At 46.6% G+C, this 25,574-nt stretch overlaps 1 protein-coding gene across 1 annotated transcript in view; it reads right to left on the reverse strand.

Moving 5' to 3' along the window:
• Nucleotides 1-25,574, reverse strand: part of LOC137525178 (probable hydrolase PNKD) — a 137,244-nt gene that overhangs the window by 64,378 nt on the left and 47,292 nt on the right. Inside the window, exon 2 of the mRNA XM_068246071.1 lies at nucleotides 5,247-5,362. Within this exon, the coding sequence (XP_068102172.1) occupies nucleotides 5,247-5,362 (116 nt within the window). The remainder of the gene's footprint in view (nucleotides 1-5,246; nucleotides 5,363-25,574) is intronic.

The raw sequence follows: 25,574 nt of genomic DNA on the forward strand, positions 1-25,574 counted from the left end.
CATAAAGCAGAATATGCTCCCCCGTGATATACTTACCCGGGGCTTCCTCCAGCCCCTTGCAGCCGACATGTCCCTCGCAGCATCTCCACTCACAGCCGCCGCTGTCAATCAAGTCCATGTTGTCCACAGTGTACTGCGCAGGCCACTTAAAGGGAACCTTAACTGAACGGGTGGTAAAGAGTTTCACTTACCTGGGGCTATTACCAGCCCCCTGCAGCAGTCCTGTGCCCGCAGAGCCGCTCTGGAATCCTCCGGTCCCCCGCTGTCACTTAGTTTCGTTTTTGACGACTCACCAGTCAGTCGGCCGCCATGCGTATTATTGGACGCATTCCCTACTGCAATTAGCGCTGTTGCGGAATGCAACGCGTACAAAAATACACGTTGCCACATTACGCACGCGTAGATATGTTTGTATTTTTGTACGCGTTACGGTCCGCAACAGTGCTAATTGCAGTAGGGAATGCGTCCAATAATACGCATGGCGGCCGGCCGACTGGTGAGTCGTCAAAAACGAAACTAAGTGACAGCGGGGGACCAGAGGATTCCAGAGCGGCTCCGAGGGCACAGGACTGCTGCAGGGGGCTGGTAATAGCCCCAGGTAAGTGAAACTCTTTACCACCCGTTCAGTTAAGGTTCCCTTTAACCACTTTGCATCCAGACCTTGCTTCCTCCTTATAGGACCAGAACAGTTTTGACATTTTAGCTATGTCCCTATTTAATCAGCAACAACTTTATCCCTACTTATGACACCTAAATGAAATATATACTGTATCTTTTTTTTTTCAAGAGAAACTGGGCTTTTATTGTATGGCATTTTTTTCCTTGAACAATTCTAGTTTTTTATGCATTTTAATGGGAAAAAGAGGGGGGGGGGGGGGGGGGGGATAACGACATTTCTCAGTTTTACCAATTCCAGTTTAAACATAAAAACTGCTACTGTAGATAAAACAAACAAAAACAAATTTTGTTTGGCTATTTCTACCGTTTATCACAAAACAGACCATCTTCCAGCCACAATTTATGGTGAGCATATTTGGATTATGAAATAATACCACATTGTGTATTTTTCACTATGAACGGAGAAAATGAAAGTATTTTTAATGGTAAAAATCAATCTTATTGGCTCAGGGAACATATATACCCTTTCACCATTTGGTGCTGCAGGCCTGCAGCAGCTAGTGCCAGAGGTGTGCACAAAAGGGATGCCAAAGCGTGCACAGCTATGCTTCTGCTACATGACAACCATCCCCCCCCCCCCCCCTTCCATAATGTCTCCAATACAATGCTCCTGTTTTAGAGCTCTCATTTTTAGTGCCCTCATTCTATTGCTCCCCAGAATAGCACTGTTAGGCGCTTCCAATAATGGAGCCCATATGTTACAATTCTGCTACCCATAAAAAATAACCTCTGTTTCAGTGCTCTACATTCTAATGTTCCAGTCTTTATGTATTAGCCCCTCCCTGCAGAGACCTGAGTCTTATTCCCTGCTGCAGTATCAACCTCCTGTTCTTCTGTTGCTACAATGGTCACAGGTCATGTGACACTACAGTCACATGATCAGCATGACAGAGAAGACACATGACATCAGAAGTGCAGCACTGGCAGACAAAGCAATTAAGGCAGTAATGGATAAAGCCAACTGTAGCACCTGTGCAGAATAAATTAAGAGGGCCCCATGTAAGGGGCCATGGTCATATATTTACCCTGCCATCAATTCCTCTCAGAAGCTCACCATTTGCTTCTAAAAAGGATTACTTCCAGTTTTGACAGAATTTTGTGAGAACAGAAATAGATCACTTGCAGTCAGTTATATATCAGTTGCTATCAGTTACAACTGAAATGACAACTAACGTGCAATGTAATGTCCATGTTTCCCTATGGCTCACGTTGGCGATATTACAGATTAACAGTGTGCTGACCAGAAAGCAGTTATGGGGTAATGGCCACCATTGATCACAGTGGACAAACAGGATGCAGGAGTGGGGAAAGAGATTGATGAGGAGACTACATGGGAGGGCAAGTATGATCTGTGTAGGTTTATCTTGACTTTTCATTTTCAGTTCAGGTTTCCTTTAAATCTTACACTGTAGGTGAAAAAATGTATGTTTGCATTTTCACACTGAATGGCGGGGTGTGTTTGCTGTACTAGCTTGTTGGGAAACGCCAGTTTCTTTTTATCTTAGTGTATCAGTGGATTTGCTGCGCAGAGTACTTTCTGCACTTACTTTTGGGTTAATCATCAACCAGCAAACCACCACTTAAAAAAAAATCAACTCTCCAGATTAGAAAGCACAACATGTTGCAATAGGAGCAGCCGGTCAGCCCATGTACAGTTAGCACAGAGCTAGCCCAGCCTCATGATCTGTCAAGTCAGAGCACACAGCCCCCTGTCCAATCATACAGGCGGCCACTGCAGCCTCATGATCTCTCAGAACTCGTAATCCCATGTCCAGTCATATGCTTCAGTGTTACAGGTTCTGCAATACCAACACAGCTCCACAATTCCCGAAACAGCAACGCTGTACACGACCACAAACCTCAGCAGGACTGCGTGCAGGAGAGAGAGAGAGAGAGAGAGAGAGAGAGAGAGAGAGAGAAAGCGAGAGAGAGAGAGCGAAAGCGAGAGAGAGCGAGAGAGAGCACGAGAGAGAGAGAGAGCACGAGAGAGAGAGAGAGAGAGAGAGAGAGCACGAGAGAGAGAGAGAGAGAGAGCACGAGAGAGAGCACGAGAGAGAGAGAGAGAGAGAGAGAGAGAGAGAGAGAGAGAGAGAGAACGAGAGAGAGAGAGAAAGAGCACGAGAGAGAGAGAGAAAGAGCACGAGAGAGAGAGAGAAAGAGCACGAGAGAGAGAGAGAAAGAGCACGAGAGAGAGAGAGAAAGAGCACGAGAGAGAGAGAGAAAGAGCACGAGAGAGAGAGAGAGAGAGAGAGAGAGAGAGAGAGAGCACGAGAGAGAGGGAGACAGAGAGAGAAAGAGCACGAGAGAGAGAGAGAGAGAGAGAGAGAGAGAGAGAGAGAGAGAGAGAGAGAGAGAGAGAGAGAAAGAGCACGAGAGAGAGAGAGAAAGAGCATGAGAGAGAGAGAGAGAGAAAGAGCACGGGAGAGAGAGAGAGAAAGAGCACGGGAGAGAGAGAGAGAAAGAGCACGAGAGAGAGAGAGAGAGAAAGAGCACGAGAGAGAGAGAGCACGAGAGAGAGAGAGAGCACGAGAGAGAGAGAGAGAGCACGAGAGAGAGAGAGCACGAGAGAGAGAGAGAGAGAGAGAGAGAGAGAGAGAGAGAGAGAGAGGGGGGGGGGAATGAGATGAACTTACCCGGGGCTTCTAATGGTCCCCCACAGACATCCTGTGCCTGCGCAGCCACTCACTGATGCTCCGGCCCCGCCTCCCATTCACTTCTGGAATTTCAGACTTTAAAGTCTGAAAACCACTGCGCCTGCGTTGCCGTGTCCTCGCTCCCGCTGATGTCACTAGAGGGGTTTCTACTGCATTCCATGGAAGAGCACATCATTAAAAGGACCTCTGTCCTGAAAATCTTAAAATTTAAAATACAGGTAATCGTATTCAGATAAGAAGTACATTTCTTCCATAGTAAAATGAGCCATAAAATACTTTTCTCCCATGTTGCTGTCACTTACAGGAGGTAGTAGAAATCTGACAGAACCGACAGGTTTTGGACTAGCCAATCTCTTCATGGGGGATTCTCAGGGATTTCTTTATTTTCAAAAGCACTTAGTGAATGGCAGTTGCTCTGTCCAACTGCCAAAAAAGTGTATGGTGAGCATGGAGGCTGGCCAGCTACTTTCTATAAATCTTTTTCAGTGGTTGTCTTTATAAAGAATAAAGGCCTTGCTGAGAATCCCCATGGAGAGATGGACAAGCCCACAACCTGTCGTTAAAGGGACTCCGAGCAGTGCCTGTGGGTATGCCTTTAAGCATACCCACAACTAATTATATCCTCACACCTACCGGCATGATGTTTGTAATTATATCCCCCTGGGTTCCTTGTATTTTATTGCATTGTGCTGAATGGAGCTGCCGACTTCCTGTGTAATAAAATGCTGGACTCCAAAAAGTGCAGTAACTATGGAAAGATGCATATCATTTTGATGCTCTCTTTCTCCTCTTTCCAATGATATATAAACCGCCGCCCTACGCCTTAGTTTTCGCTATATTCGCGATTGAAATTGCCGCAGTCACGATTTCGATCGTGAAAATAGGGAAAACTAAAAGACGTAGGGCGGCGGTTTATATATCACTGGAAAGAGGAGAAATATATATATATATATATATATATATATATATATATATATATATATATATATATATATATATATATATATATATATATATATATATATATATATATATATATATATATATATATATATATATATATATATATATATATATAAAAATTTTAAGATTTTCGCAACAGTGGTCCTTCAACTTACCAGTAATCACGTGATAAACAAAAATGGAATACCGTATATTCCGGCGTATAAGACGACTGGATGTATAAGACGACCCCCCAACTTTTTCAGTTAAAATATAGAGTTTGTGATATACTCACCGTATAAGACTACCCCTCTTCCAACGTACACAAAATTAAAAAAAAAATCTTATACTGGTGCTGTACTGTATGTGGTAGCCAGTATATAACAGTATATAGTCAATTGACTGGTTGGATTGGTGAACTCTCCCTCTCCCTAAGTGGATTGGTCAGCTCTCCCTGTCTCCTTGTTTATCAGAGCGGTATGGAAGAATAGATTGCGCTGTGCCCATAAAACACGCCTCTTTCACCCTTCTAGCCCACCCTTGTATCCTATTTACCTCCCTCTCTGCCTCTCAGATCTCGCAAATGTGCGCCTGCGCCGCTTCACTACAGTCCTCAGCAGCGAGATCTGAGAGGCGGTAACAGGATAGGATGTATCACCCGGCATCAGTAATACCTGGCGTATAAGACGACCCCCAACTTTTCAGAAGATTTTCAAGGGTTAAAAAGTAGTCTTATACGCAGGAATATACAGTAAATACTCAAATGTGAATGGTAAAACCTGAAATAACTAGGTGGACACCTTCACTTAACTTATACTGGCGTTCTCATTGAAAACCCAAATTTGGGGACATTTTCAGGAAAAAAAAGAAACTTTGGCAAAGTTCTATCTGGAGCCCTGATTTACTAGCCCAGTATACCCAGCAGAGCTCGGCCCTCCCTCATCCCAGATAACCATCTGCAGGACACCTTACCGCTGAACACGATGGCCTGGGTGGCAGAGTGTCCGTGTGGGAACCGGTCTCGTGCCTTCTTCAGCTGTCTCTTGTAGAACAAGTAGCCGAGTCTGGTGCGGGTGTACAGGCTGTACCTGCAGAGAGAAATACAGAATGATCAAACACCACATACCCTACAAACAAACAAAACGTATTCATCACATGGGGTCCTAGGTCAATGGGAACTTTTAAAGTGGACCTGAACTCTTGCACAGGACAGAAGGAAACAGAGAAATACACCCTGTATGTATTTAGAGAGTTTAGCCTGTCTAATCCTTCCTCATCTGTGACTACTCACAACTGTAATTTAATCTCTCAGCTTTGTCAGCTGGCTGCCTTGGCAGAGCAGCTAATTTGTAAACACAGGATGTTAACCCTATGAAAATACGAAGTAGACACACTGCAGATTTATTGCAGGATTAGTATCAGCTGTAACAAAGGAATGTTTTTCTGTAAAGGTTATTATGCTGGTGCTTATCTTTTAGAGCAGAGAGGAAGTTCTGAGTTCAGGTCCGCTTTAAAATCCAACATTCCAATTAACCATACAATCGATTTTCACCACATACCGCGTGGCTTTCCATACAATGTGATTGTAAAAATCTGATGGCATGATTGCATCTGAGGAAGATATTGCATCATTAATGCAAAGCAGATCATTTGTTTTATTTGTAGAAGGCGGATCAGTGAGCCAGATCTGGAGTGGATCAGTGGCTCATATCCCATTAACTATCTCCAAGGAGATATTGTCAAACCATCTGTGGTACAGACCGCCTCTGTGGGACTGAATGCATTACCGGCTAAGTCTATTCTTATTGCCTGTGCACCTTGTCCTCACTGCCTCAGCACAAATGTATGCTGTTCTTAAAGGAATACTGTAGGGGGGGGGGGGGGGTCGAGGGAAAATGAGTTGAACTTACCCGGGACTTCTAATGGTCCCCCGCAGACATCCTGTGCCCGCGCAGCCACTCCCCGATGCTTTGGCCCCGCCTCTGGTTCAGTTGTGGAGTTTCAGACTTTAAAGTCTGAAAACCACTGCGCCTGCGTTGCCGTGTCCTCGCTCCCGCTGACGTCTCCAGGAGTAGATTTCCAAGGCCCAGTGTGGTCTGTGCCTGCGCCGTGTGCTCCTGGTGACATCAGGGGAAGCGAGGACACTGCAACGCAGGCGCAGTGGTTTCAGACTTTAAAGTCTGAAATTCCACAAGTGAACCGGAGGCGGAGCATCGGTGAGTGGCTGCGCAGGCACAGGATGTCTGCGGGGGACTATTAGAAGCCCCGGGTAAGTTCAACTAATTTTCCCCGACCCCCCTACAGTATCCCTTTAAAGGGAACTCAAGGTGAGAGGGATATGGAGGCTGCCATTTTTATTTCCTTTTAAGCAATACCTGTCTGGGCTGCTGATCCTCTGACCCTGAACAAGCATGCAGCTGATCAGGTGTTTGACATTATTGTCAGATATGACAAGATTAGCTGTATGCTTGTTTCTGGTGTTATTCAGACAGTACTGCAGTCAAATATATCGGCAGGGCTGCCAGGCAACTGGTATTGTTTAAAGGAAATAAAATATGGCAGCCTCCATATCCCTCACTTCAGGACACAGGTTACACAGGAAAGCCGTGTGTGTTGTTGTTCTTAGATGTGCTGTGCTTAGATGGCCAGAATGTGACTTAATCCTCTCAGCCTCCCAGGACCGCCCCGGCCGCTCTTCCTCCATATCTGCTCCGCTCGCCGTACGGAGGAACTATCGGCGGTTCTACGTCATGTTTTTGTAGCTGCAGAATCCTCTGGAGGATGGAGACACGGCTCGCTGCACAATGTTTTATTGTCATCTGGGATGTGAAGCATTATGTAAGCGATTGTTCAATTGTTTGACCCATACGAGGAGAAAACATGAGGGTGGGCAGAGTTTTCCCAGCACAATGCCACACATTCTGGAAAACAGCAGGTGTGTGTGTGTGTGTGTGTGTGTGTGTGTGTGTGTGTGTGTGTGTGTGTGTGTGTGTGTGTGTGTGTGTGTGTGTGTGTGTGTGTGTGTGTGTGTGTGTATATATGTATGTATATGTATGTATATGTGAGAGTGTGAGAGTGTGTGTAGCTGTGTGTGTGTGAGTGTGTGTGAGTGTGTGTGTGTGTGTGTGTGTGTGTGTGTGTGTGTTTGTGTGTGTTTGTGTGTATGTATGTATATATGTGTGTGTGAGTGTGTGTGTGTGTGTGTGTGAGTGGCTGTGTGTGTGTGAGTGTGAGAGTGTGTGTGTGAGAGTGTGTGTGTGTGTGTGTGTGTCTGTGTGAGTGTGGGTGTGTGTGTGTGTGTGTGTGTGTGTGTGTGTCTGTGTGTGAGTGTATCTGTGTGTGAGTGTATCTGTGTGTGAGTGTATCTGTGTGTGAGTGTATCTGTGTGTGAGTGTGTGAGTGTGTGTGTGTGTGTGTGTGAGCAGCTGTGTGTGAGCGAGTGTGTGTGTGTGTGTGTGTGAGTGAGTGAGCAGCTGTGTGTGAGCGAGTGTGTAAGTGTGAGCAGGGTTGTGTGTGTGTGTATAAGCAGAGGTGTGTGAGCAGGTGTGTTTGTGTGTGTGTGTATAGCTGTATGTAGTGTGTGTATGTAGTGTGTGTGCGTGCGTGTGTGTATAGCTGTATGTAGTGTGTATGTGTATGTGTATATATATAGATAGATAGATGTAGCGTGTAGTGTGTGTAGATGTGTGTGTAGCTATGTGTCTGTGTGTAGCTGAGTGTGTCAGGTTTTCTGCCCCTAGCAACTTCCAGTCTGGCTGGCATGGCGATGAGACAGGGCCTGACTGGCAGCGCAGTATCTGGGTCAGCACAGGAGGGATAGATCACCAGCTGGGTGAGATAAACACAGTCTGCCCAGAAATCAGGGGATTAGACCGCTGCGTCTTCATCTGCAGATCACCAATAAAAGATGAACAATGAGACGCAAATTCATTCTGGCTTGCATGCAAATTTAGCGTAAATTGCATGCAGCTTGGAGATGGACCAATGGAAAACCGCAGAATGGGATTTGGATCGGCCCAGTCCTGCACTAAACGAGACGTAAGCGTATTCTGGCTGCAAAATAAGGATTTAGAATGGGGGGTGTTTGTAGTGTCACTGGTGTCAGCATTTCACATGCAGAGGAGTTACCAAAGTAGCAAAAAAGCATCTAAGCGTGGCCACGCTCAATAGTATGGGTGCCCCGCCACCGCCCGTGACAAGCGCCAGCAAGCGCACAGGAGCTACCAACAGGCAGTAAATTTACCGCCTTCCCCGTGAAAGAGGCCTAATCCCAAACATGATCCAAAACCATCTCCGATCCTTCATACGAACAATTGTTCATAAACGATCGTTCAGCAGGATGCATCATTAGTGGCCACGTTTAGGGCCCGTTTCCCACTAGCAGCATTTTGCAATCTGATTCCGATCACTTCTGGACTGCAAAACATTTGCTTCTTTCAAAACCCGTGTAACCCGCCCAGGGACAGCTGACGTCACTGCAATGCATTTGCTATGTGATGTTTAACCGATGGCAAAATTCGGTCCTGCTGCATTTTTCACGCACTTTAGCTCCCGTACTAAGTTTAGGAGCGCAGGAGAAATTGCATCGCAATCACAAAGCTACGCATCTTTTTGCAATTCACAGATCACACCACTATACAGAGCACTGCGATTACTAGAATAATCCCGGTGCTCTCGTGACCGACGAAGCGCATGCGCTTCGCAAATGGAAACAAAGCGCATGCAGTGTGGAAGAGCCCATAGAATTACATTGTATGCGATTTCACCTGCATTTTTCACTATGTAGCAAAACGCATGAAATTCAAATAACTGCGCTCCCTGCCCACGTAGTTCTGCGCTTCCCTCTGGGGACAAGCAAATGTGTTCAGGATTAGGGATGGTCCATGAGATGCAAAGAATTCCGACTTAATGCAGCATTATGCAAACTTTGAATGCAAATGTATGCAGCATAAAAATGAACCAATCAAATCCTGCCGAGGTAAAATTCGATTGGTCCATTTTACATTTTCAAGCATAAATTTGCATAAGAAATGTCCATAATCCTGCATCATCTCAAAAATTATTTGCATCTCATTGACCATCCCTTCTCAGTAGATTTCATAATATCTTTGCATAAAAAGCAGCAATTTTCAGTCAGAGCTATTTTGGGTACCTGGAGTCGGTGGTTCCGTAAACTGAGGAGTCGGATAAATTTTGTTCCAAATGCACAGCCCTGGTAAGAATTAGACTAAAGAATTGGAGTCGAGGAGTCTGAGCCATTTTGGGTACCTGGAGTCAGAGGTTCCATAAACCAGGGCTGTGGAGTCGGAGTTGGAGTCGAGGAGTCGGGGCAATTTTGGGCACCCGGAGTCGGAGTTGGAGTCGTGGTTTCAGAAACTCAGGAGTCGGAGTCGGGAGTCGGAGTCGCATGATTCTTGTACAAAATCCATAGCCCTGTTAAGTATTAGACTAAGGAGTCGGAGTCTGAGCAATTTTGGGTACCTGGAGTCGGAGTTGGAGTCGTGGTTTCAGAAACTCAGGAGTCGGAGTCGGGGTCGCATGATTCTTGTACAAAATCCATAGCCCTGTTAAGTATTAGACTAAGGAGTCGGAGTCTGAGCAATTTTGGGTACCTGGAGTCGGAGTTGGAGTCGTGGTTTCAGAAACTCAGGAGTCGGAGTCGGGGTCGCATGATTCTTGTACAAAATCCATAGCCCTGTTAAGTATTAGACTAAGGAGTCGGAGTCGGAGTCTGAGCAATTTTGGGTACCTGGAGTCGGAGTTGGAGTCATGGTTTCAGAAACTGAGGAGTCAGAAGATTTTTGTACCGACTCCACAGCCCTGCCATAAACTGAGGTGTTGGATACATTTTGGTGTAAACACTGGACAGACATTTTTCATCTAAATTGCTTCTCAGGGCTGGTGCACACCAAGAGTGCAGCTGAGCGCTTTTAAAAACGCCCGCGCTTTGAAAAGCACTTGGCTAATGTATTAGAATGGGATGGAGCACACCAGAGCGATGTGATTTTCTCCCAAATGCAAATGCAGTTCCTGCAGCATTTCTGCTGATTTCTGAGGTGATTCAGCCTCACTTAAGATAGGAAAGTGGAAAATCACCCTGAAAAGCGCTAGAATAGAGCGATTTTCCACCGTTTTGTTACAGAAGGTGTTCAGTTCCAGCTCTACTGTCAACAAAATAAAAAAAAAAAAGTTACACCAAAACGCTCCAAACATTGCTAGGCACGATTAGAAAATCGCTAGGCACATGCTTAGAATCGCTCTGAAAAATCACTTCTAAAAGTTCTGAGCATTTGCGATTACGCTAGCGCTTCGACTTAGCTGGCCCTTAGACTAAAGCGTTGGAATCGAGGAGCCAGAGACATTTTGGGTACCTGGAGTCGGAGGTTTTATAAACTGAGGAGTCAGAGTTGGAGTCGGGTGGTTTTTGTACCAACTCCACAGCCCTGGCTATGCAGGTACACACTGGTCAAACATTTTATATAACCTACTTCTCAGATAGAATAAAGCCTTTTCTCAATGGGCTGCCAGCCTGCCAGGGTACCAGCACATCTGTCCAGGTTTGTACCGCACAAAGGATAAAAACTAATTTAATTGGCCAAAAAAAAAGTGTTCCCACGAGTGCTGCCAATTCTCTGCATTGCGAGCAGGTTTACTAGAACAATCCAAACATACCGGTTTATTCGTGTGCCCCGGGTGTTAAGCGCATTACGTTTACATGAAGCATTCTATAAATTTACTGGCAGCGATATGGTTGACTCATCGAAGTCGCTCGGATCCAGAACGCCTCTGCTTAGCTCTGTAGAAGGAGCCGCGAATATTCCTCCCCACTGGCCATTCGCCATCTCTCCGCCCTCCACGGGAGTTAATTAACATTAGTTTTCAATTAGTATGCAGCAGATAAAATCCCAGCAGGAAGATCGCTGGCGGAGCATTCGAGCCTTGGGGAAACGCTCCCGGCACAACTATAATCAGGCGCAAAAATGTCACAACACATTCCGAGCGCTGGGGACCGCCGGCGTCTCCTAGAGAGCTCCACCTCCCTGAATACTCAGAATAAATAACACAGAGGCTAAAGATAGAGGAATCTGCATTATAAGTGAAAACATGCACCTTATCCATCACACAATCCAGTCAGACCAGATCCAGGTGTTACTACAACCCACAGTCTTTCATGGTGTCAATTTCAAAACACTATTTATGCTTGTTGTAGAGAGCTACATAACAAAACAAAAACAAAAAAAAAGTAACTTTTAATCAATTGATTAAAACTTCAGGTATTGCCTATGTAGTTACTCAACATGTGAGGTAAGGGGTAAAAATATGTCAGAACACCCTATTAGGATTAATATAGCCTCAGTATTAGCAGGATGTCTACCCCTTTAAATCAAATAAAAATGAATGGATATGCAAACACAAATCTACTCTCCACCTAGCCTGACATGTTTCACTCCCATAACTTCTGAGGGCTTCATCAGGGGACAAAGTGCAGTAGTGCATAAAGTGCAAAACAAAGTAAAATACATTCATGTTATTAGGCTACTTGCACACCAAGACGTTGCGTTAGGTGCTACGTTAAGGTCGCATAACGTGCACCTAATGCAACGTATGGTGGTGCGGGAGAGGACGGTAGAGTGAGCCGCGTTAGGCGACTCTATCCCTATAAGGTCTCCCAGAGTGGCGCTGATTGGCCGGCGGGACCACGTGATGCGGAGCGAGACACTCTGCATCACGTGGTCCCGCCGGCCAATCAGCTGCCGCCAGTGCAGTGAATATTAAGTAGCCATGTGCGCGGCTACTGTAGCTGGCTCTCCCCGCCTCCTCTCCGCCCCCCACTGAGCATGTGCAAACAGTCTAACGCGGCTATAGCCGCTCTAACGCCGTAGCATGCTGCACTTTGCGGAGAACGTGCAGCGTTACATGTAACGCAACGTGGGCACTGTGAACAGCCCACTTGTGTTACATTGCTGTGCGTTGGGGGAGCGTTACAGGCGCACTAACGTGCGCCTGTAATGTCTTAGTGTGTAAGCATAGCCTCATGACCGGCCACATATACAAGCAAACACTGAGGCTTTATTAATCCTAATAGGGTGTTTTGACATATTTTTACCCCTTACCTCACATGTTGTGTAACCACATAGGAAATACAGGCCGTATCTTAAATTTTAATTAATTTTTTATCAAAAGTTAAAGAGGAACGTCGTTGAAAATAATGTGTAAATAAAAAAAAAAAAAAAAGTGCATAATTTTTAGAATAATTAGGTATAAATGATTTAGTCAGTGTTTTCCCATTGTAAAATCTTTCATCTCCCTGATTTACATTCTGACATTCATTACATGGTGACATTTTAATGCTGACAGGTGATGTCAGTGGAAGGAGATGCTGCTTGCTTTTTTGGCAGTTGGAAACAGCTGTAAACAGTTATTTCCCACCACACAACAAGGCTCCCACAGTGTGATGTCAGAACCATGGTCATGATGACATCACACTGTGGGAGGGGTTTCACCACAATATCAGCCATACAGAGTCCCCCTGATGATCAGTTTAAGAAAAGGAAAAGATTTCTCATAGGAAAGGGAAATCAGCTACTGATTGGGATACATGTCAATTCTTGCTTACGGTGTCTCTAAGTTTTATGTATCTTTCTACAACAAGCATAAATAGCGTTTTGTATGTTTTCAGCAGAGTGTTCAGAGATGGTGTCAATTTCCCCAAAAAGGCTTTAATCTGTTACACATCATGCAATTTCCCATCAGAGAGAGATGGGCCAATTACTTCTATAAAAATCTGATCAGAGAAACGATCAGAAATCAGATCGGACTTGTCGGAAATTATCGATTCAACCCATCTTTTTTGACGGGAAATTGCATGGTGTGTACGAGGCATTATGCCGATTTCACAGGTGGGCATTGTGGTGTAGCTTAACGACCGCAATAAAAAAACATTCACAGCCAGGGGCGTAACTAGAACTCACTGCCCCCCCCCTGCGAAACTTTGGATGGGGCCCCCTTTGACCCTGCTGAACACTGAATAGGGACTGCCTCCAAAACTTTGTATGATTCCTTATCACTGGCTGAGCAGATGCAGTTATTAGAACAATTGTTCAGAGAACAGAAAGTTTTTTTCTCTCCATGCCCTTATTTGTCAGTCTCTAAGGACATGGGAAAGAAACTTCTCCCTCCATGGGGCCACCTGCAGCTTCATCCCTTGCACGGTCTATTGTTACGCCCCTGTTCACAGCATGGCCACTGCGGTGTAAGATTGTCTGCATGCAGTGTAGTGGTAGCAGAGGAGTGTTGTACTGTGTTAGCCATCAGTAAGAGAAAGAAGTTTTAATTCAAAACGTCTTGCATGCAGTCAGGGGCGTCTCTAGCCATTTTGTCACTCCAGGCGAGAAATCCTGTGGCACCCCCTCCCCCCCCACCCCGTGATTGCCCCCAGTCCCATACCCCGCACCCCTCATGGTGAACACCACTCCTGTGGTGAACCCTACCCCCAAGACCCCCGAAAATCATAATGCAGCAGCATTTCACCAGAAAATATACTTATTGCGGCATGGGTTCACCAGAAAATAGTTGTTATGCAGCAGAGCGTTTCACCATAAAATATACTTATTGCGGCATGCACTCACACACACCACACACAGTACACACACACACACACACACACACACACACACACACTATACACACACACACACAGTGTACACACACACAGTACACACACTGCACACAACATACACACTATACACAGTACACGCACACGCAGCACACGCAGCACACGCAGCACACGCAGCACACACAGCACACACAGCACACACAGCACACACAGCACACACCACACAACACACAACACACACACACAACCACACACACAGAGCACACACACACACACACACACACACACACACACACACACACACACAGAGCACACACACACACACAGAGCACACACACACACACACAGAGCACACACACACACACACACACACACACACACAGAGCACACTATACACAGCACACAGTAGACATACACTATACACATACAGAGATAGGAGGAGTGGAGTGAGACTGAGAATAGCCTGAGATGGAGCAGTTTATCTGTATTGCAGTCCAACATTACACAGAGACTAGTTGCTGGTAATAGGACTGCTGTCCCTGCCAGTCTCTTACACAAGTCAGCAAGCAGCCCTCCTGGAGTCTAGGGACTGTCAAAACTTTTCAACCTGTTTAAGACCTTATCTGCACTTGCAGTCATTATAACAATGGGGAGAGAGCAGACAGATTTTTTCCCACTGACCCTCCAGACGATCATGCTGTGTATATTTACCAGCTTGCCTGCCCTCTAATTGCACTTTTATCAGCTAGCCTAGTGTTTTACATTGCCTTACATCAACAAACCTGAATACAGCAGACACAGGACCAACCCTAAATCATTAAATGAAAGGCGGCCTGGGGGGAAGTCAATGCCTGGCTGCTACGCAGTCTCTACATCCACGCAGTTACCAGTAGCAGAGAGAGAGGGACTGAATTCTAAGGAGTCGGACTCAGGAGCTGATGATGCTGTACTCCTCGGATCCCTGACTAGGATGAGTGCCTTCTCTCACTGACTCATTCATTACTGTGGTTCTTTGAATCATTGAGCTGAAGTCCAGTCAGCCCCGCTGCTGCTGCTGCTGCTGCTGTGTAAACTGACACCTGAGTCAGCTGAGAGGCATTTCTTCTCTCACTACTCAGTGCAGAAGTGCCCTTGCCTCTTCCTGTCGCCTTAGGCGAAAATTTATAGCTGCCTAATGGCTCGGACGCCTCTGCATGCAGTCTGTTACCACAAAAAAAAAAAAAAAAGGAGTGCCTTTAACAGTGATAGTGAAGCATACTTTCCATTTACTGTATATGTCACTATTTGCAACATGGTGTGCAGATAACGTGCAGCGCTGCTTTCCAATTCCATTGGTTTGTGTTCCTGCTTTTCCAGAGAACTGATTGTACAGTGTGAACCTAGCGCCAGGCCTCTATTCCACAGGCAAAGGAAGGCGGTGAATTCACTGACTGACACCTACTCTCTTGCACCGGTTGGGCGCTCGCTAGCACTCAACACAGGCGGCACACAGGTCCCCTCCTCCCCACCCCATGGCGGTTGCCGTCCTCAGAAGCGACATGACACTTCTTTTTTTTTTACCAGAGATAATGCCACTACGTCTCAAACATGACACACGTGGTGTTCCCAAATGCTGCCATTTGACTGCATGTAAATGCTTCCATCTGTGAGCTGCACAGAAAATGTATTGTGTTTATAGAGCTTTATGGACCATAGACCTTCAAATCCAGTGTTCTCCCTGGGCTCTTTTAGCCAGGTGCTGCACCCGGCTAATTTTGGTGACCACCCGGCTATCATCAGCTCACCTCCTCACCCTCCTCCTATGTAAGCAGAGTTTCGCTGGCCCTGCATTCCCCCGTCATGTCTCACCCAGCTGGAAAAAAAATTCCGGGGTGAAGAAATCACTGCACAATTTGGGCCCTGGATACATGAAGGACTTGCTGAAGCTGCACCACACCCCTCACAACCTCAGGTCAGCAGGATCTATAAACTTGGTCACTCCTAGAGTGCACCTCAAAACCTCTGGAGCCAGAGCTTTCTGTCATGCTGCCCCTACCCTTTGGAACGCCTTATCACACCCAGTAAAGACAGCCCCATCCCTGGAGTTATTCAAATCCAGACTGCAAAGCCACATGTTTAGCCTGGCCTTTGCGGACTTATAGAATTCTTCCGCTGTACCAAAAGTACCGACAGTGATCAGGGGCCCTGGTGCAATTGCCCCATTTCCCTGAACAGCACTGTGCATATAAGTGTATATAATACCGACATAGTGTGATCAGCAGCCCCTCTGGTCCGTCCTGTGTGTGTAGCGGGCACACTGCCCCCCCCCCCCCACCCCCCACAGGATGTGGTCACCACATTATATCTCATAACCATCATTTCCTTTCATACAAACTTCATATCACACAATCTCTGGAAACAATGACGCCATTATGCAGAAGCCCTGGGCAGGGACGAGAGCCAACCGCAGAGGGCGAAGCTGCCACTGTCACCAGCTGCCAACATAGCAGACATTAAAGGGGAACTGAAATGAGAGGGATATGGAGGCTGCCTTATTTATTTCTTTTTAAAGAATACCAGTTGCCTGGCAGCCCTGCTGATCTATTTGGCTGCAGTAGTGTCTGAATCACACCTGAAACAAGCATGCAGCAATTCTTGTCAGATCTGACAATCTCAGAAACGCCTGATCTGCTGCATGCTTGTTCAGGGACCACGGCTAAAAGTATTAGAGTATCAGCAGGGCAGCCGGGCAACTGGTATTGCTTAAAAGGGAAATAAATATGGCAGCCTCCATATCCCCCTCGCTTTAGGTGTCCTTTAAGAGGGAGAACCAGGAAACCATTCTCATTTGACTTAAAAGGGGAACTTTACTTTGTGTAACTTGAATATCAAGATTGCTTATATTTCACAATCATTTAAAAAATGATATAGTCAGTGTTTGCCAATCTTTCCTCTCCCAGATATACATTCTGACATTTATCACTGGTGGTGACTTTTTACTTTTTTTTACTTTTTTTTTTCTTAATTGAATAATGTTACATAGTTACATAGTTATTTGGGTTGAAAAAAGACATACGTTCATCGAGTTCAACCAGTACAAAGTACAACACCAGCCTGCTCCCTCACATATCCCTGCTGATCCAGATGAAGGCGAAAAACCCTTACAAGGCATGGTCCAATTAGCCCCTAAAGGGAAAAATTCCTTCCCGACTCCAGATGGCAATCAGATAAAATCCCTGGATCAACATCATTAGGCATTACCTAGTAATTGTAGCCATGGATGTCTTTCAACGCAAGGAAAGCATCTAAGCCCCCTTTAAATGCAGGTATAGAGTTTGCCATAACGACTTCCTGTGGCAATGCATTCCACATCTTAATCACTCTTACTGTAAAGAACCCTTTCCTAAATAAATGGCTAAAACGTTTTTCCTCCATGCGCAGATCATGTCCTCTAGTCCTTTGTGAAGGCCTAGGGACGAAAAGCTCATCCACCTATTATATTGCCCTCTGATGTATTTATACATGTTAATTAGATCCCCAGCAGCCTCCCGCTCTTATAGTAAAAGCTGAGCTGTGATCTTGGATCTGCGGTGGCCGCTTCCCCCAGAGACTGCAGGCTCCGCCCCTGTCACAGCTCAGGCAGAAGGCTGTGACAATGTAAAGGTCATTACCAGCGGGCAGAGAATGTGGTCTCACAGATAACGCTTTTATCTCTGGCGCCCAGCACAACCCGGCCACCACACACACGCCAACCACTCCCAATCGCCCCCTGTAACCCCTGAGCTGCCTGCAGTCTCTCTACACAGGGTTCTCATGCAGGAGAGCTGCAAAGAATGACTGTAAAGGGGAACTGAAGAGAGAGGGATATGGAGGCTGCCACGTTTATTTCCTTTTAAGCAATACCAGTTGCCTGGCAGCCCTGCTGATCCTCTGCCTCTAATACTATTAGCCGTAGCCCCTGAACAAGCATGCAGCAGATCAGGTGTTTCTGACTTTAAAGTCAGATCTGACAAGACTAGCTGCATGCTTGTTTCTGGTGTTATTCAGATACTACTGCAGAGAAATAGACCAGCAGGGCTGCCAGGCAACTGGTATTGATTAAAAGGAAACAAATATGGCAGCCTCCGTATACCTCTTACTTCAGTTCCCCTTGAAGACCTGGGGGCTCGTCTGCAGTGTTGACCTGCGTTTGGATTTTGAAAAATTGTCTCTCATTCCTTGAAAGAGAATCGCCCCCCCTTGCTGCAAACCTGCGACTTGTGGCAAAGAAGGGAAGTTTGGGTGCAGGGAGGTGCCCAATAAAATCGCAGGTCTCGGTGCACCCAAATTTCCATTATTTTCCGCAAATCACGGCTTTTATAATGGGCAAGTATGGCGGCCCCCTTTTTGACTTTACATTGCCAGGCTGTTTTGGATGCAGGGGTAACACACATGGGATCTCAGAATGCAAGTTCCCTGCCTTCGGCTTAATATATACTATGGGTGCTCCACAACCCACAACATGGGCATAACATACGGCACACCTTACAACATGCACGCCATTTCAATAGCATGAAGAATCCTATGTAAAATCCTCAATAGTGAACACATTATCCACAAACGCTCTGTAGCACGTGTTAGGATAACGTGGTCCATTAAGATGCAGCTATGTGAGCATGCCCAGACCATTGTACAGGCATGTGCATTCACACCCGGTAACGTGAGCATGCCCAGACCATCATACAGGCATGTGCATTCACAACCGGTAACGTGAGCATGCCCAGACCATCGTACAGGCATGTGCATTCACACCCAGTAACATGTGAGCATGCCCAGACCATCATACAGGCATGTGCATTCACAACCGGTAACGTGAGCATGCCAGACCATCGTACAGGCATGTGCATTCACAACCGGTAACATGTGAGCATGCCCAGACCATCGTACAGGCATGTGCATTCACACCCGGTATCATGTGAGCATGCCCAGACCATTGTACAGGCATGTGCATTCACAACCGGTAACGTGAGCATGCCCAGACCATCATACAGGCATGTGCATTCACACCCGGTAACATGTGAGCATGCCCAGACCATCATACAGGCATGTGCATTCACAACCGGTAACGTGAGCATGCCAGACCATCGTACAGGCATGTGCATTCACAACCGGTAACATGTGAGCATGCCCAGACCATCGTACAGGCATGTGCATTCACAACCGGTAACGTGAGCATGCCAGACCATCGTACAGGCATGTGCATTCACAACTGGTAACATGTGAGCATGCCCAGACCATCGTACAGGCATGTGCATTCACACCCGGTATCATGTGAGCATGCCCAGACCATTGTACAGGCATGTGCATTCACAACCGGTAACGTGAGCATGCCCAGACCATCATACAGGCATGTGCATTCACAACCGGTAACGTGAGCATGCCCAGACCATCGTAGAGGCATGTGCATTCACACCCAGTAACATGTGAGCATGCCCAGACCATCGTACAGGCATGTGCATTCACAACCGGTAACGTGAGCATGCCAGACCATCGTACAGGCATGTGCATTCACAACCGGTAACGTGAGCATGCCCAAACCATTGTACAGACATGTTCATTCACACCCGGTAACATGAGCATGCCAGACCATCGTACACGCATGTGCATTCATACCTGGTAATGTGAGCATGCCCAGACCATTGTACAGGCATATGCATTCACACCAGGTAACATGTGCGCATGCCAGACCATCGTACAGGCATGTGCATTCACACCCGGTAACATGTGAGCATGCCCAGACCATCGTACACGCATGTGCATTCACACCCGGTAATGTGAGCATGCCCAGACCATCGTACACGCATGTGCATTCACACCCGGTAACATGTGAGCATGCCCAGACCATCGTACAGGCATGTGCATTCACACCCGGTAACATGTGAGCATGCCCAGACCATCGTACAGGCAAGTGCATTCACACCCGGTAATGTGAGCATGCCCAGACCATTGTACACGCATGTGCATTCACACCCGGTAACATGTGAGCATGCCCAGACCATCATACAGGCATGTGCATTCACACCCGGTAACATGTGAGCATGCCCAGACCATCGTACACGCATGTGCATTCACACCCGGTAACATGTGAGCATGCCCAGACCAGCGTACAGGCATGTGCATTCACACCCGGTAACATGTGAGCATGCCCAGACCATCGTACAGATATGTGCATCCTCACCCAGTAACGTGAGCATGCCCAGATCATCGTACAGGCATGTGCATTCACACCCGGTAACATGTGCGCATGCCCAGACCATCGTACACGCATGTGCATTCACACCCGGTAACATGTGAGCATGCCCAGACCATTGTACACGCATGTGCATTCACACCTGGTAACATGTGAGCATGCCCAGACCATTGTACACGCATGTGCATTCACACCTGGTAACATGTGAGCATGCCCAGACCATCGTACAGGCATGTGCATTCACACCCGGTAACATGTGAGCATGCCCAGACCATCGTACAGATATGTGCATTCACACCCGGTAACATGTGAGCATGCCCAGACCATCGTACAGGCATGTGCATTCACACCCGGTAACATGTGAGCATGCCCAGACCATCATGCACGCATGTGCAGTCACACCCGGTGTCAGGAACCGGCCCGCGGCACGCCTGCGTATACGGTTCCCGACTGCGGGTTTGACCAGACTGAGAGGGGAAGTAGCCTTAGTCAAGCTAAAACAAGGCTGGAACCCCTCAGAACACCTCTCACTGCCACCACTAGCGGTTCGCTAGACACTTCCACTCTGCTGTCGAGTCCTCAGCGCGCACTCCGCGTTTTCGGATTTGGGTCAGCTTTGCGCTTAGGCCAAATACGGGAACGCCACGCACCCACACACCCACACAGATGCAATCTTACACTGTCGTGAAGCAAAGACCCACTAACAGTCGTTCCGAACGATACTGTTAGCCACTCTGCTGTCGCTACTCGCACTGGCGTTGTTCGTACGTTGGGTCAGCTGCGCGCTTAGGCCAACGTATGACAAACGCCCCCACACACAATGCAATTACAATTTCATACGGTAGTGTTGCTCAAACATACAACTAGGCATGAACTTATACACGGTTACACTTCAGTCTCTTCTAGGCTATGAGTGTTAGTTTAGTACAGCAGAAGTCAAGCTTATTAAATAATAATTTAATATTCCAGAAAAACATAGAACAGTGCAGAGCTTAATATATACAAAAAGCTCATGTTTTCCATACGCACTGCGAGGGAGCACATGGACAATAACCCTACCAAAGAAAGTACATAGTAAATGCTACCAATTCGGAAAGTTAACATTTAAAAGAGTGGTAAATTACAAAATAAGGCCCTGTGGCAAAATCTGATGGATAAGACAATGGAAGAGCAATTCAGACCCTGTGCGCATAGCATTGGTTAATAGGCAGAAGTGGTATCAGACACCCATGGTATACAAGTCATATGGCACAATCCTTGGGGAGAGCTTAGGACAGGTCAAGGCCAGAGCGTGTTCTTTTACCATTCTAATGATCGAGGCTTTTGGGAAAATAGTTAGCATTATATTGTGTGCATACAGTAATTACATTCCAGCTACGGAGCGTGTTATTATGACATGGGGGGGCGCCCCCCCCAAAGGTTCCTGTATAAAATACTGGTGGTGTTGGCCAGTAATGGTCCCGGGTGGGTCCCCCAAAATGCGAGCACACAAGGTTAACACATCATGAGGTCAGGTAAACAAGCCATAACAAGTTATTGGGGGGAATAGGAAAATATCAACGAGATGGGTACAGCTCATGACCCTAAATTCAGGGCAACGTCTTCCTGAGGGGCTGAAGGCAGCTATGGAAGCGGCATGGGCCCTGGACAAGATCCAGGTGGTTACTTTAGTTTTGGAAAAGTTACCTGCTATTAAGAAATGGTAGTGATGGTTGCCCGAGAACTAGGATGGATCGTGGCTCGCGGCTGCTAGGGCAGCATGCAATATAGAATTTGTGTAGATGTTTACCCGCAGAGCTAGGATGGATCATGGCTTGCGGTAACATGCTATTGGAAAATGTGCGGTGATGGTTACCCGCAGAACTGATACAAATCATTGCTTGCCACTACTATGGCACTATGTGGATTAAAAAATTGTGGCATCGGTACGATGTGTTCCTACTTGGGCTGAGGGAGGCCCGGTAAGCCGCCCTCAGCGTGTGGCAGGGCATTCGGGGTTGAGGGTCAACTCCCAGAATGCTGTGGCGGGTCCTTTGCAAGGCCGACTTGGAGGCATAAGTACAACAAGGACGGAATAAAGTTACCCGCAGAGCTGAGATGGAACATGGCTTGCGGCTACTTTGGTGATGGCGGCCTTGTCAGGGGACTCTTCAACGAGATAAGAAGAAAAGGAAAGCTGGTTATGGGAAAATAGTTGTTGTTTTAGTAAGAAATTGATTATTGTATACTAACACTTTTTTAAGTATGGAATGTAACCAGCAAATAATGTTAATAAAAGCTGTGGCCTTGGTATTCCAAACAATTGTCGCAGCCTGGTGTTTACAGGGGAGGGGGAACCTGTGGGTCTTATCCAGGTCAAGAGAGCTCCAGAGCTGGACTAGGCGACAGGAGCACATGACCTGGATGGGAGAAAGGTGACCCCAGGCATCCCGATTGGTCAGTTCAGGTCAAGGTGTCAAACGAAGGCGGGCAGGAATCTGCTAGCCTTTGATAATTACAAATCAGACAAAGGGACTTCCTTTTCACCTCAAGGAACCAGCAGAGCAACACCCACCCTCCCGCCCGTCTGAAGCAGGCAGGCTTAAGAATGTAGCAGGGGAGAGGTCTCTTTCGTCACAGCATGGCGGGTCCTTTGCAAGGCCGACTTGGAGGCATAAGTACAACAAGGACGGAATAAAGTTACCCGCAGAGCTGAGATGGAACATGGCTTGCGGCTACTTTGGTGATGGCGGCCTTGTCAGGGGACTCTTCAACGAGATAAGAAGAAAAGGAAAGCTGGTTATGGGAAAATAGTTGTTGTTTTAGTAAGAAATTGATTATTGTATACTAACACTTTTTTAAGTATGGAATGTAACCAGCAAATAATGTTAATAAAAGCTGTGGCCTTGGTATTCCAAACAATTGTCGCAGCCTGGTGTTTACAGGGGAGGGGGAACCTGTGGGTCTTATCCAGGTCATGTACATTTACATGCAGACTTACATTATCCTTCAGATTACTCTGGCCAGGTGGCCAATTACTACCAAGCACAATACACATCTGAGGTTTTACCCAGTAGACAGAAAAAAGACAGAAATATGTTCTGTTATTATCCTTAACTCATAAGCACCCCAGTATATTCCTGACACCCGGTAACATGTGAGCATGCCAGACCATCATGCACGCAGTAACACTATGCGATGCAACACACATTGTTTGACCCTTACACATTCTCTCAAATTGCAATATATGTGTTTTTAATGGAAGATAAAGAGGGACTGTAGTGAAAATAATGAATAAAGCTGCTTATCTTTTTACAATATTCATTTATAGAAAAATATTTCCTCATGATTTAAATTCTGAAATTTATTTCAGGTGGTGACATCTTTAGTCCTGCCAGGTGATTTATTTAAGTATTTATATAGCGCTGACATCTTCCGCAGCGCTGTACAGAGTATATTGTCTTGTCACTAACTGTCCCTCAGAGGGGCTCACAATCTAATCCCTGCCAGAGTCATATGTCTATGTATGTATTGTGTACTGCATATTTAGGGGGAAGCCAATTAACTTGTCTGTATGCTTTTGGGACGTGGGAGGAAACCGGGGTGCCTGGAGGAAACCCACACAGACATGGAGAAAACAAAACTCCTTGCAGATGTTGACCTGGCTGGGATTTGAACCGAGGACCCAGCGCTGCAAGGCGAGAGCGCTAACCACTATGCCACCGTGCTGCCCCAATCTGAACGACATTTTTTTTACTGTGTCTAAAGCCGCATCTACACGCGTAGATGCCGCCGCGATGCTCCTTATCAATCGAGCCGCTGATGCGGCTCGATTGATAAGATCCGGCAGGACGGATCTTCGCACCGCCGATTCCCTGCTCGATCCCCGCGAGGGGACAATGGCAGGGAATCGTGCGGGAGATAAGCGGCGCCGGCGGGGACGAGTGGGCACGAGCGGGGAATCGAATGCGGCGAGCGGGGACGCGGCGGGCACGCGGAAGAGGCGATCCGGCGGCTAATCGAGCCGCCGGATCGCTTCAATGTCCCATGGTGTAGATGGGGCTTAATTAAGCCAGAAGAAATAACACCTGGTCTCCCAGAATGCTCAGGGAGGAGAATTCCGCATAGCTAAGCAGCCTAGGCAAAACATCACTGGGAGGGCGTGGCTATATACTAATTAACAGCTATATACTGTATAGATGTAAGAAGTGTTTGATGGTGAAAACAGGAAAATTACTGTAAAAGATTCTGTTTCCTGAATATTTTACTGCCTTCTATACCATATGTCACTGCAGGGCCTCTTTAAAAGACTGAGATAACCAGAAGTAATCAGAGTCCAGGCATTGCTGCGGTTGCACTCGCCCCTGACCTGCCCTGGGGACAAAGCCGATTACTGACGAGCTGATCAGGACAGCCGGTGTCTTTGGCACGGCGCCCGCTCCAGATCTTTAACGCGACAACTCTAGGCACAGATTTTTCTTATAAAAACCGATACAATCCCAGCGGCTGCTGCAAAGACAGACAGCGGTTCAGGCAGTTTCCCTTCCTAAAGGATAATCAGTAAAAGCTCTTCAGGGCAACATGTGGGAACGCTTAGGAGGTCGGACAAGCTTAACAAGACAAGACCGATAACAAGAGAGCTGGAGGTTACTGTCCCAGAGGTCTGTGAAAGAGATACAGCCTACAAACAAGCGGAGGTCAGGCTCCGAGTCCTAAAGGATGTGTAACCTTAACTCAATTCCCCAGCTTTATCACTTAAAGGGAACCTAAACTGAGAGGTATACGGATCTTTCCTTTTAAACAATACCAGTTGCCTGGCAGTCTTGCTGATCTCTTAAGCCCCATCTAGACGATACGATTCTTTGTGCGATTCGATTACAATTCTATTTATGATCCGCTTAACCTCAGGTTCCCTTTAATAACCTAACAGATGTACCACTTTTTCGAAGTACTAAGTTCAAAAAGTTCTTTGCACCATACAATTGTCTTTAGTTTCTTTTTCCAATTTTTTCTTTATTTGTTAATGGCTGTATTGTATACAGCTTGTTTTCTTTTGGAAACACCCCGCAAAGCCATAAAACTAAAACAAAAGTGTAACAGTGCGGCGGGGGCAATTCTCACACCACATACAATAGTGAGGGAGGGATTTCACCTCTTTCTCTAGAGAAATGCGGCTCACTGGAGCTCCTCAGATCCCTCTGCTGGGAAGAGAGGCCGGCCTGTGTTTGTGTTGGGCCCCGTACAGTCGCAGCGTTATCGGGGGCTCATTGTGCAGCGCCGAGGGCAGAAGATGAGCTCACCGCGAGGTCACCTAAAACTAACACAACAGGCGGGAAACAGGAGATAAAGCGCTGCTCAACGCTTTGTTATCGACTACGCATGTGCCTTCCTAACAGAAGGGATTTGCAATATTGCTGCTGTGTGTGAACAACAGAGAGTTCCTATGATAGATCCCCGACTACATGTGTAAATCATTTCCCTGAAGGGTAAAACGCAA

This window comes from Hyperolius riggenbachi, chromosome 7 (assembly GCF_040937935.1).
Source record: "Hyperolius riggenbachi isolate aHypRig1 chromosome 7, aHypRig1.pri, whole genome shotgun sequence".
Lineage (NCBI taxonomy): Eukaryota > Metazoa > Chordata > Amphibia > Anura > Hyperoliidae > Hyperolius > Hyperolius riggenbachi.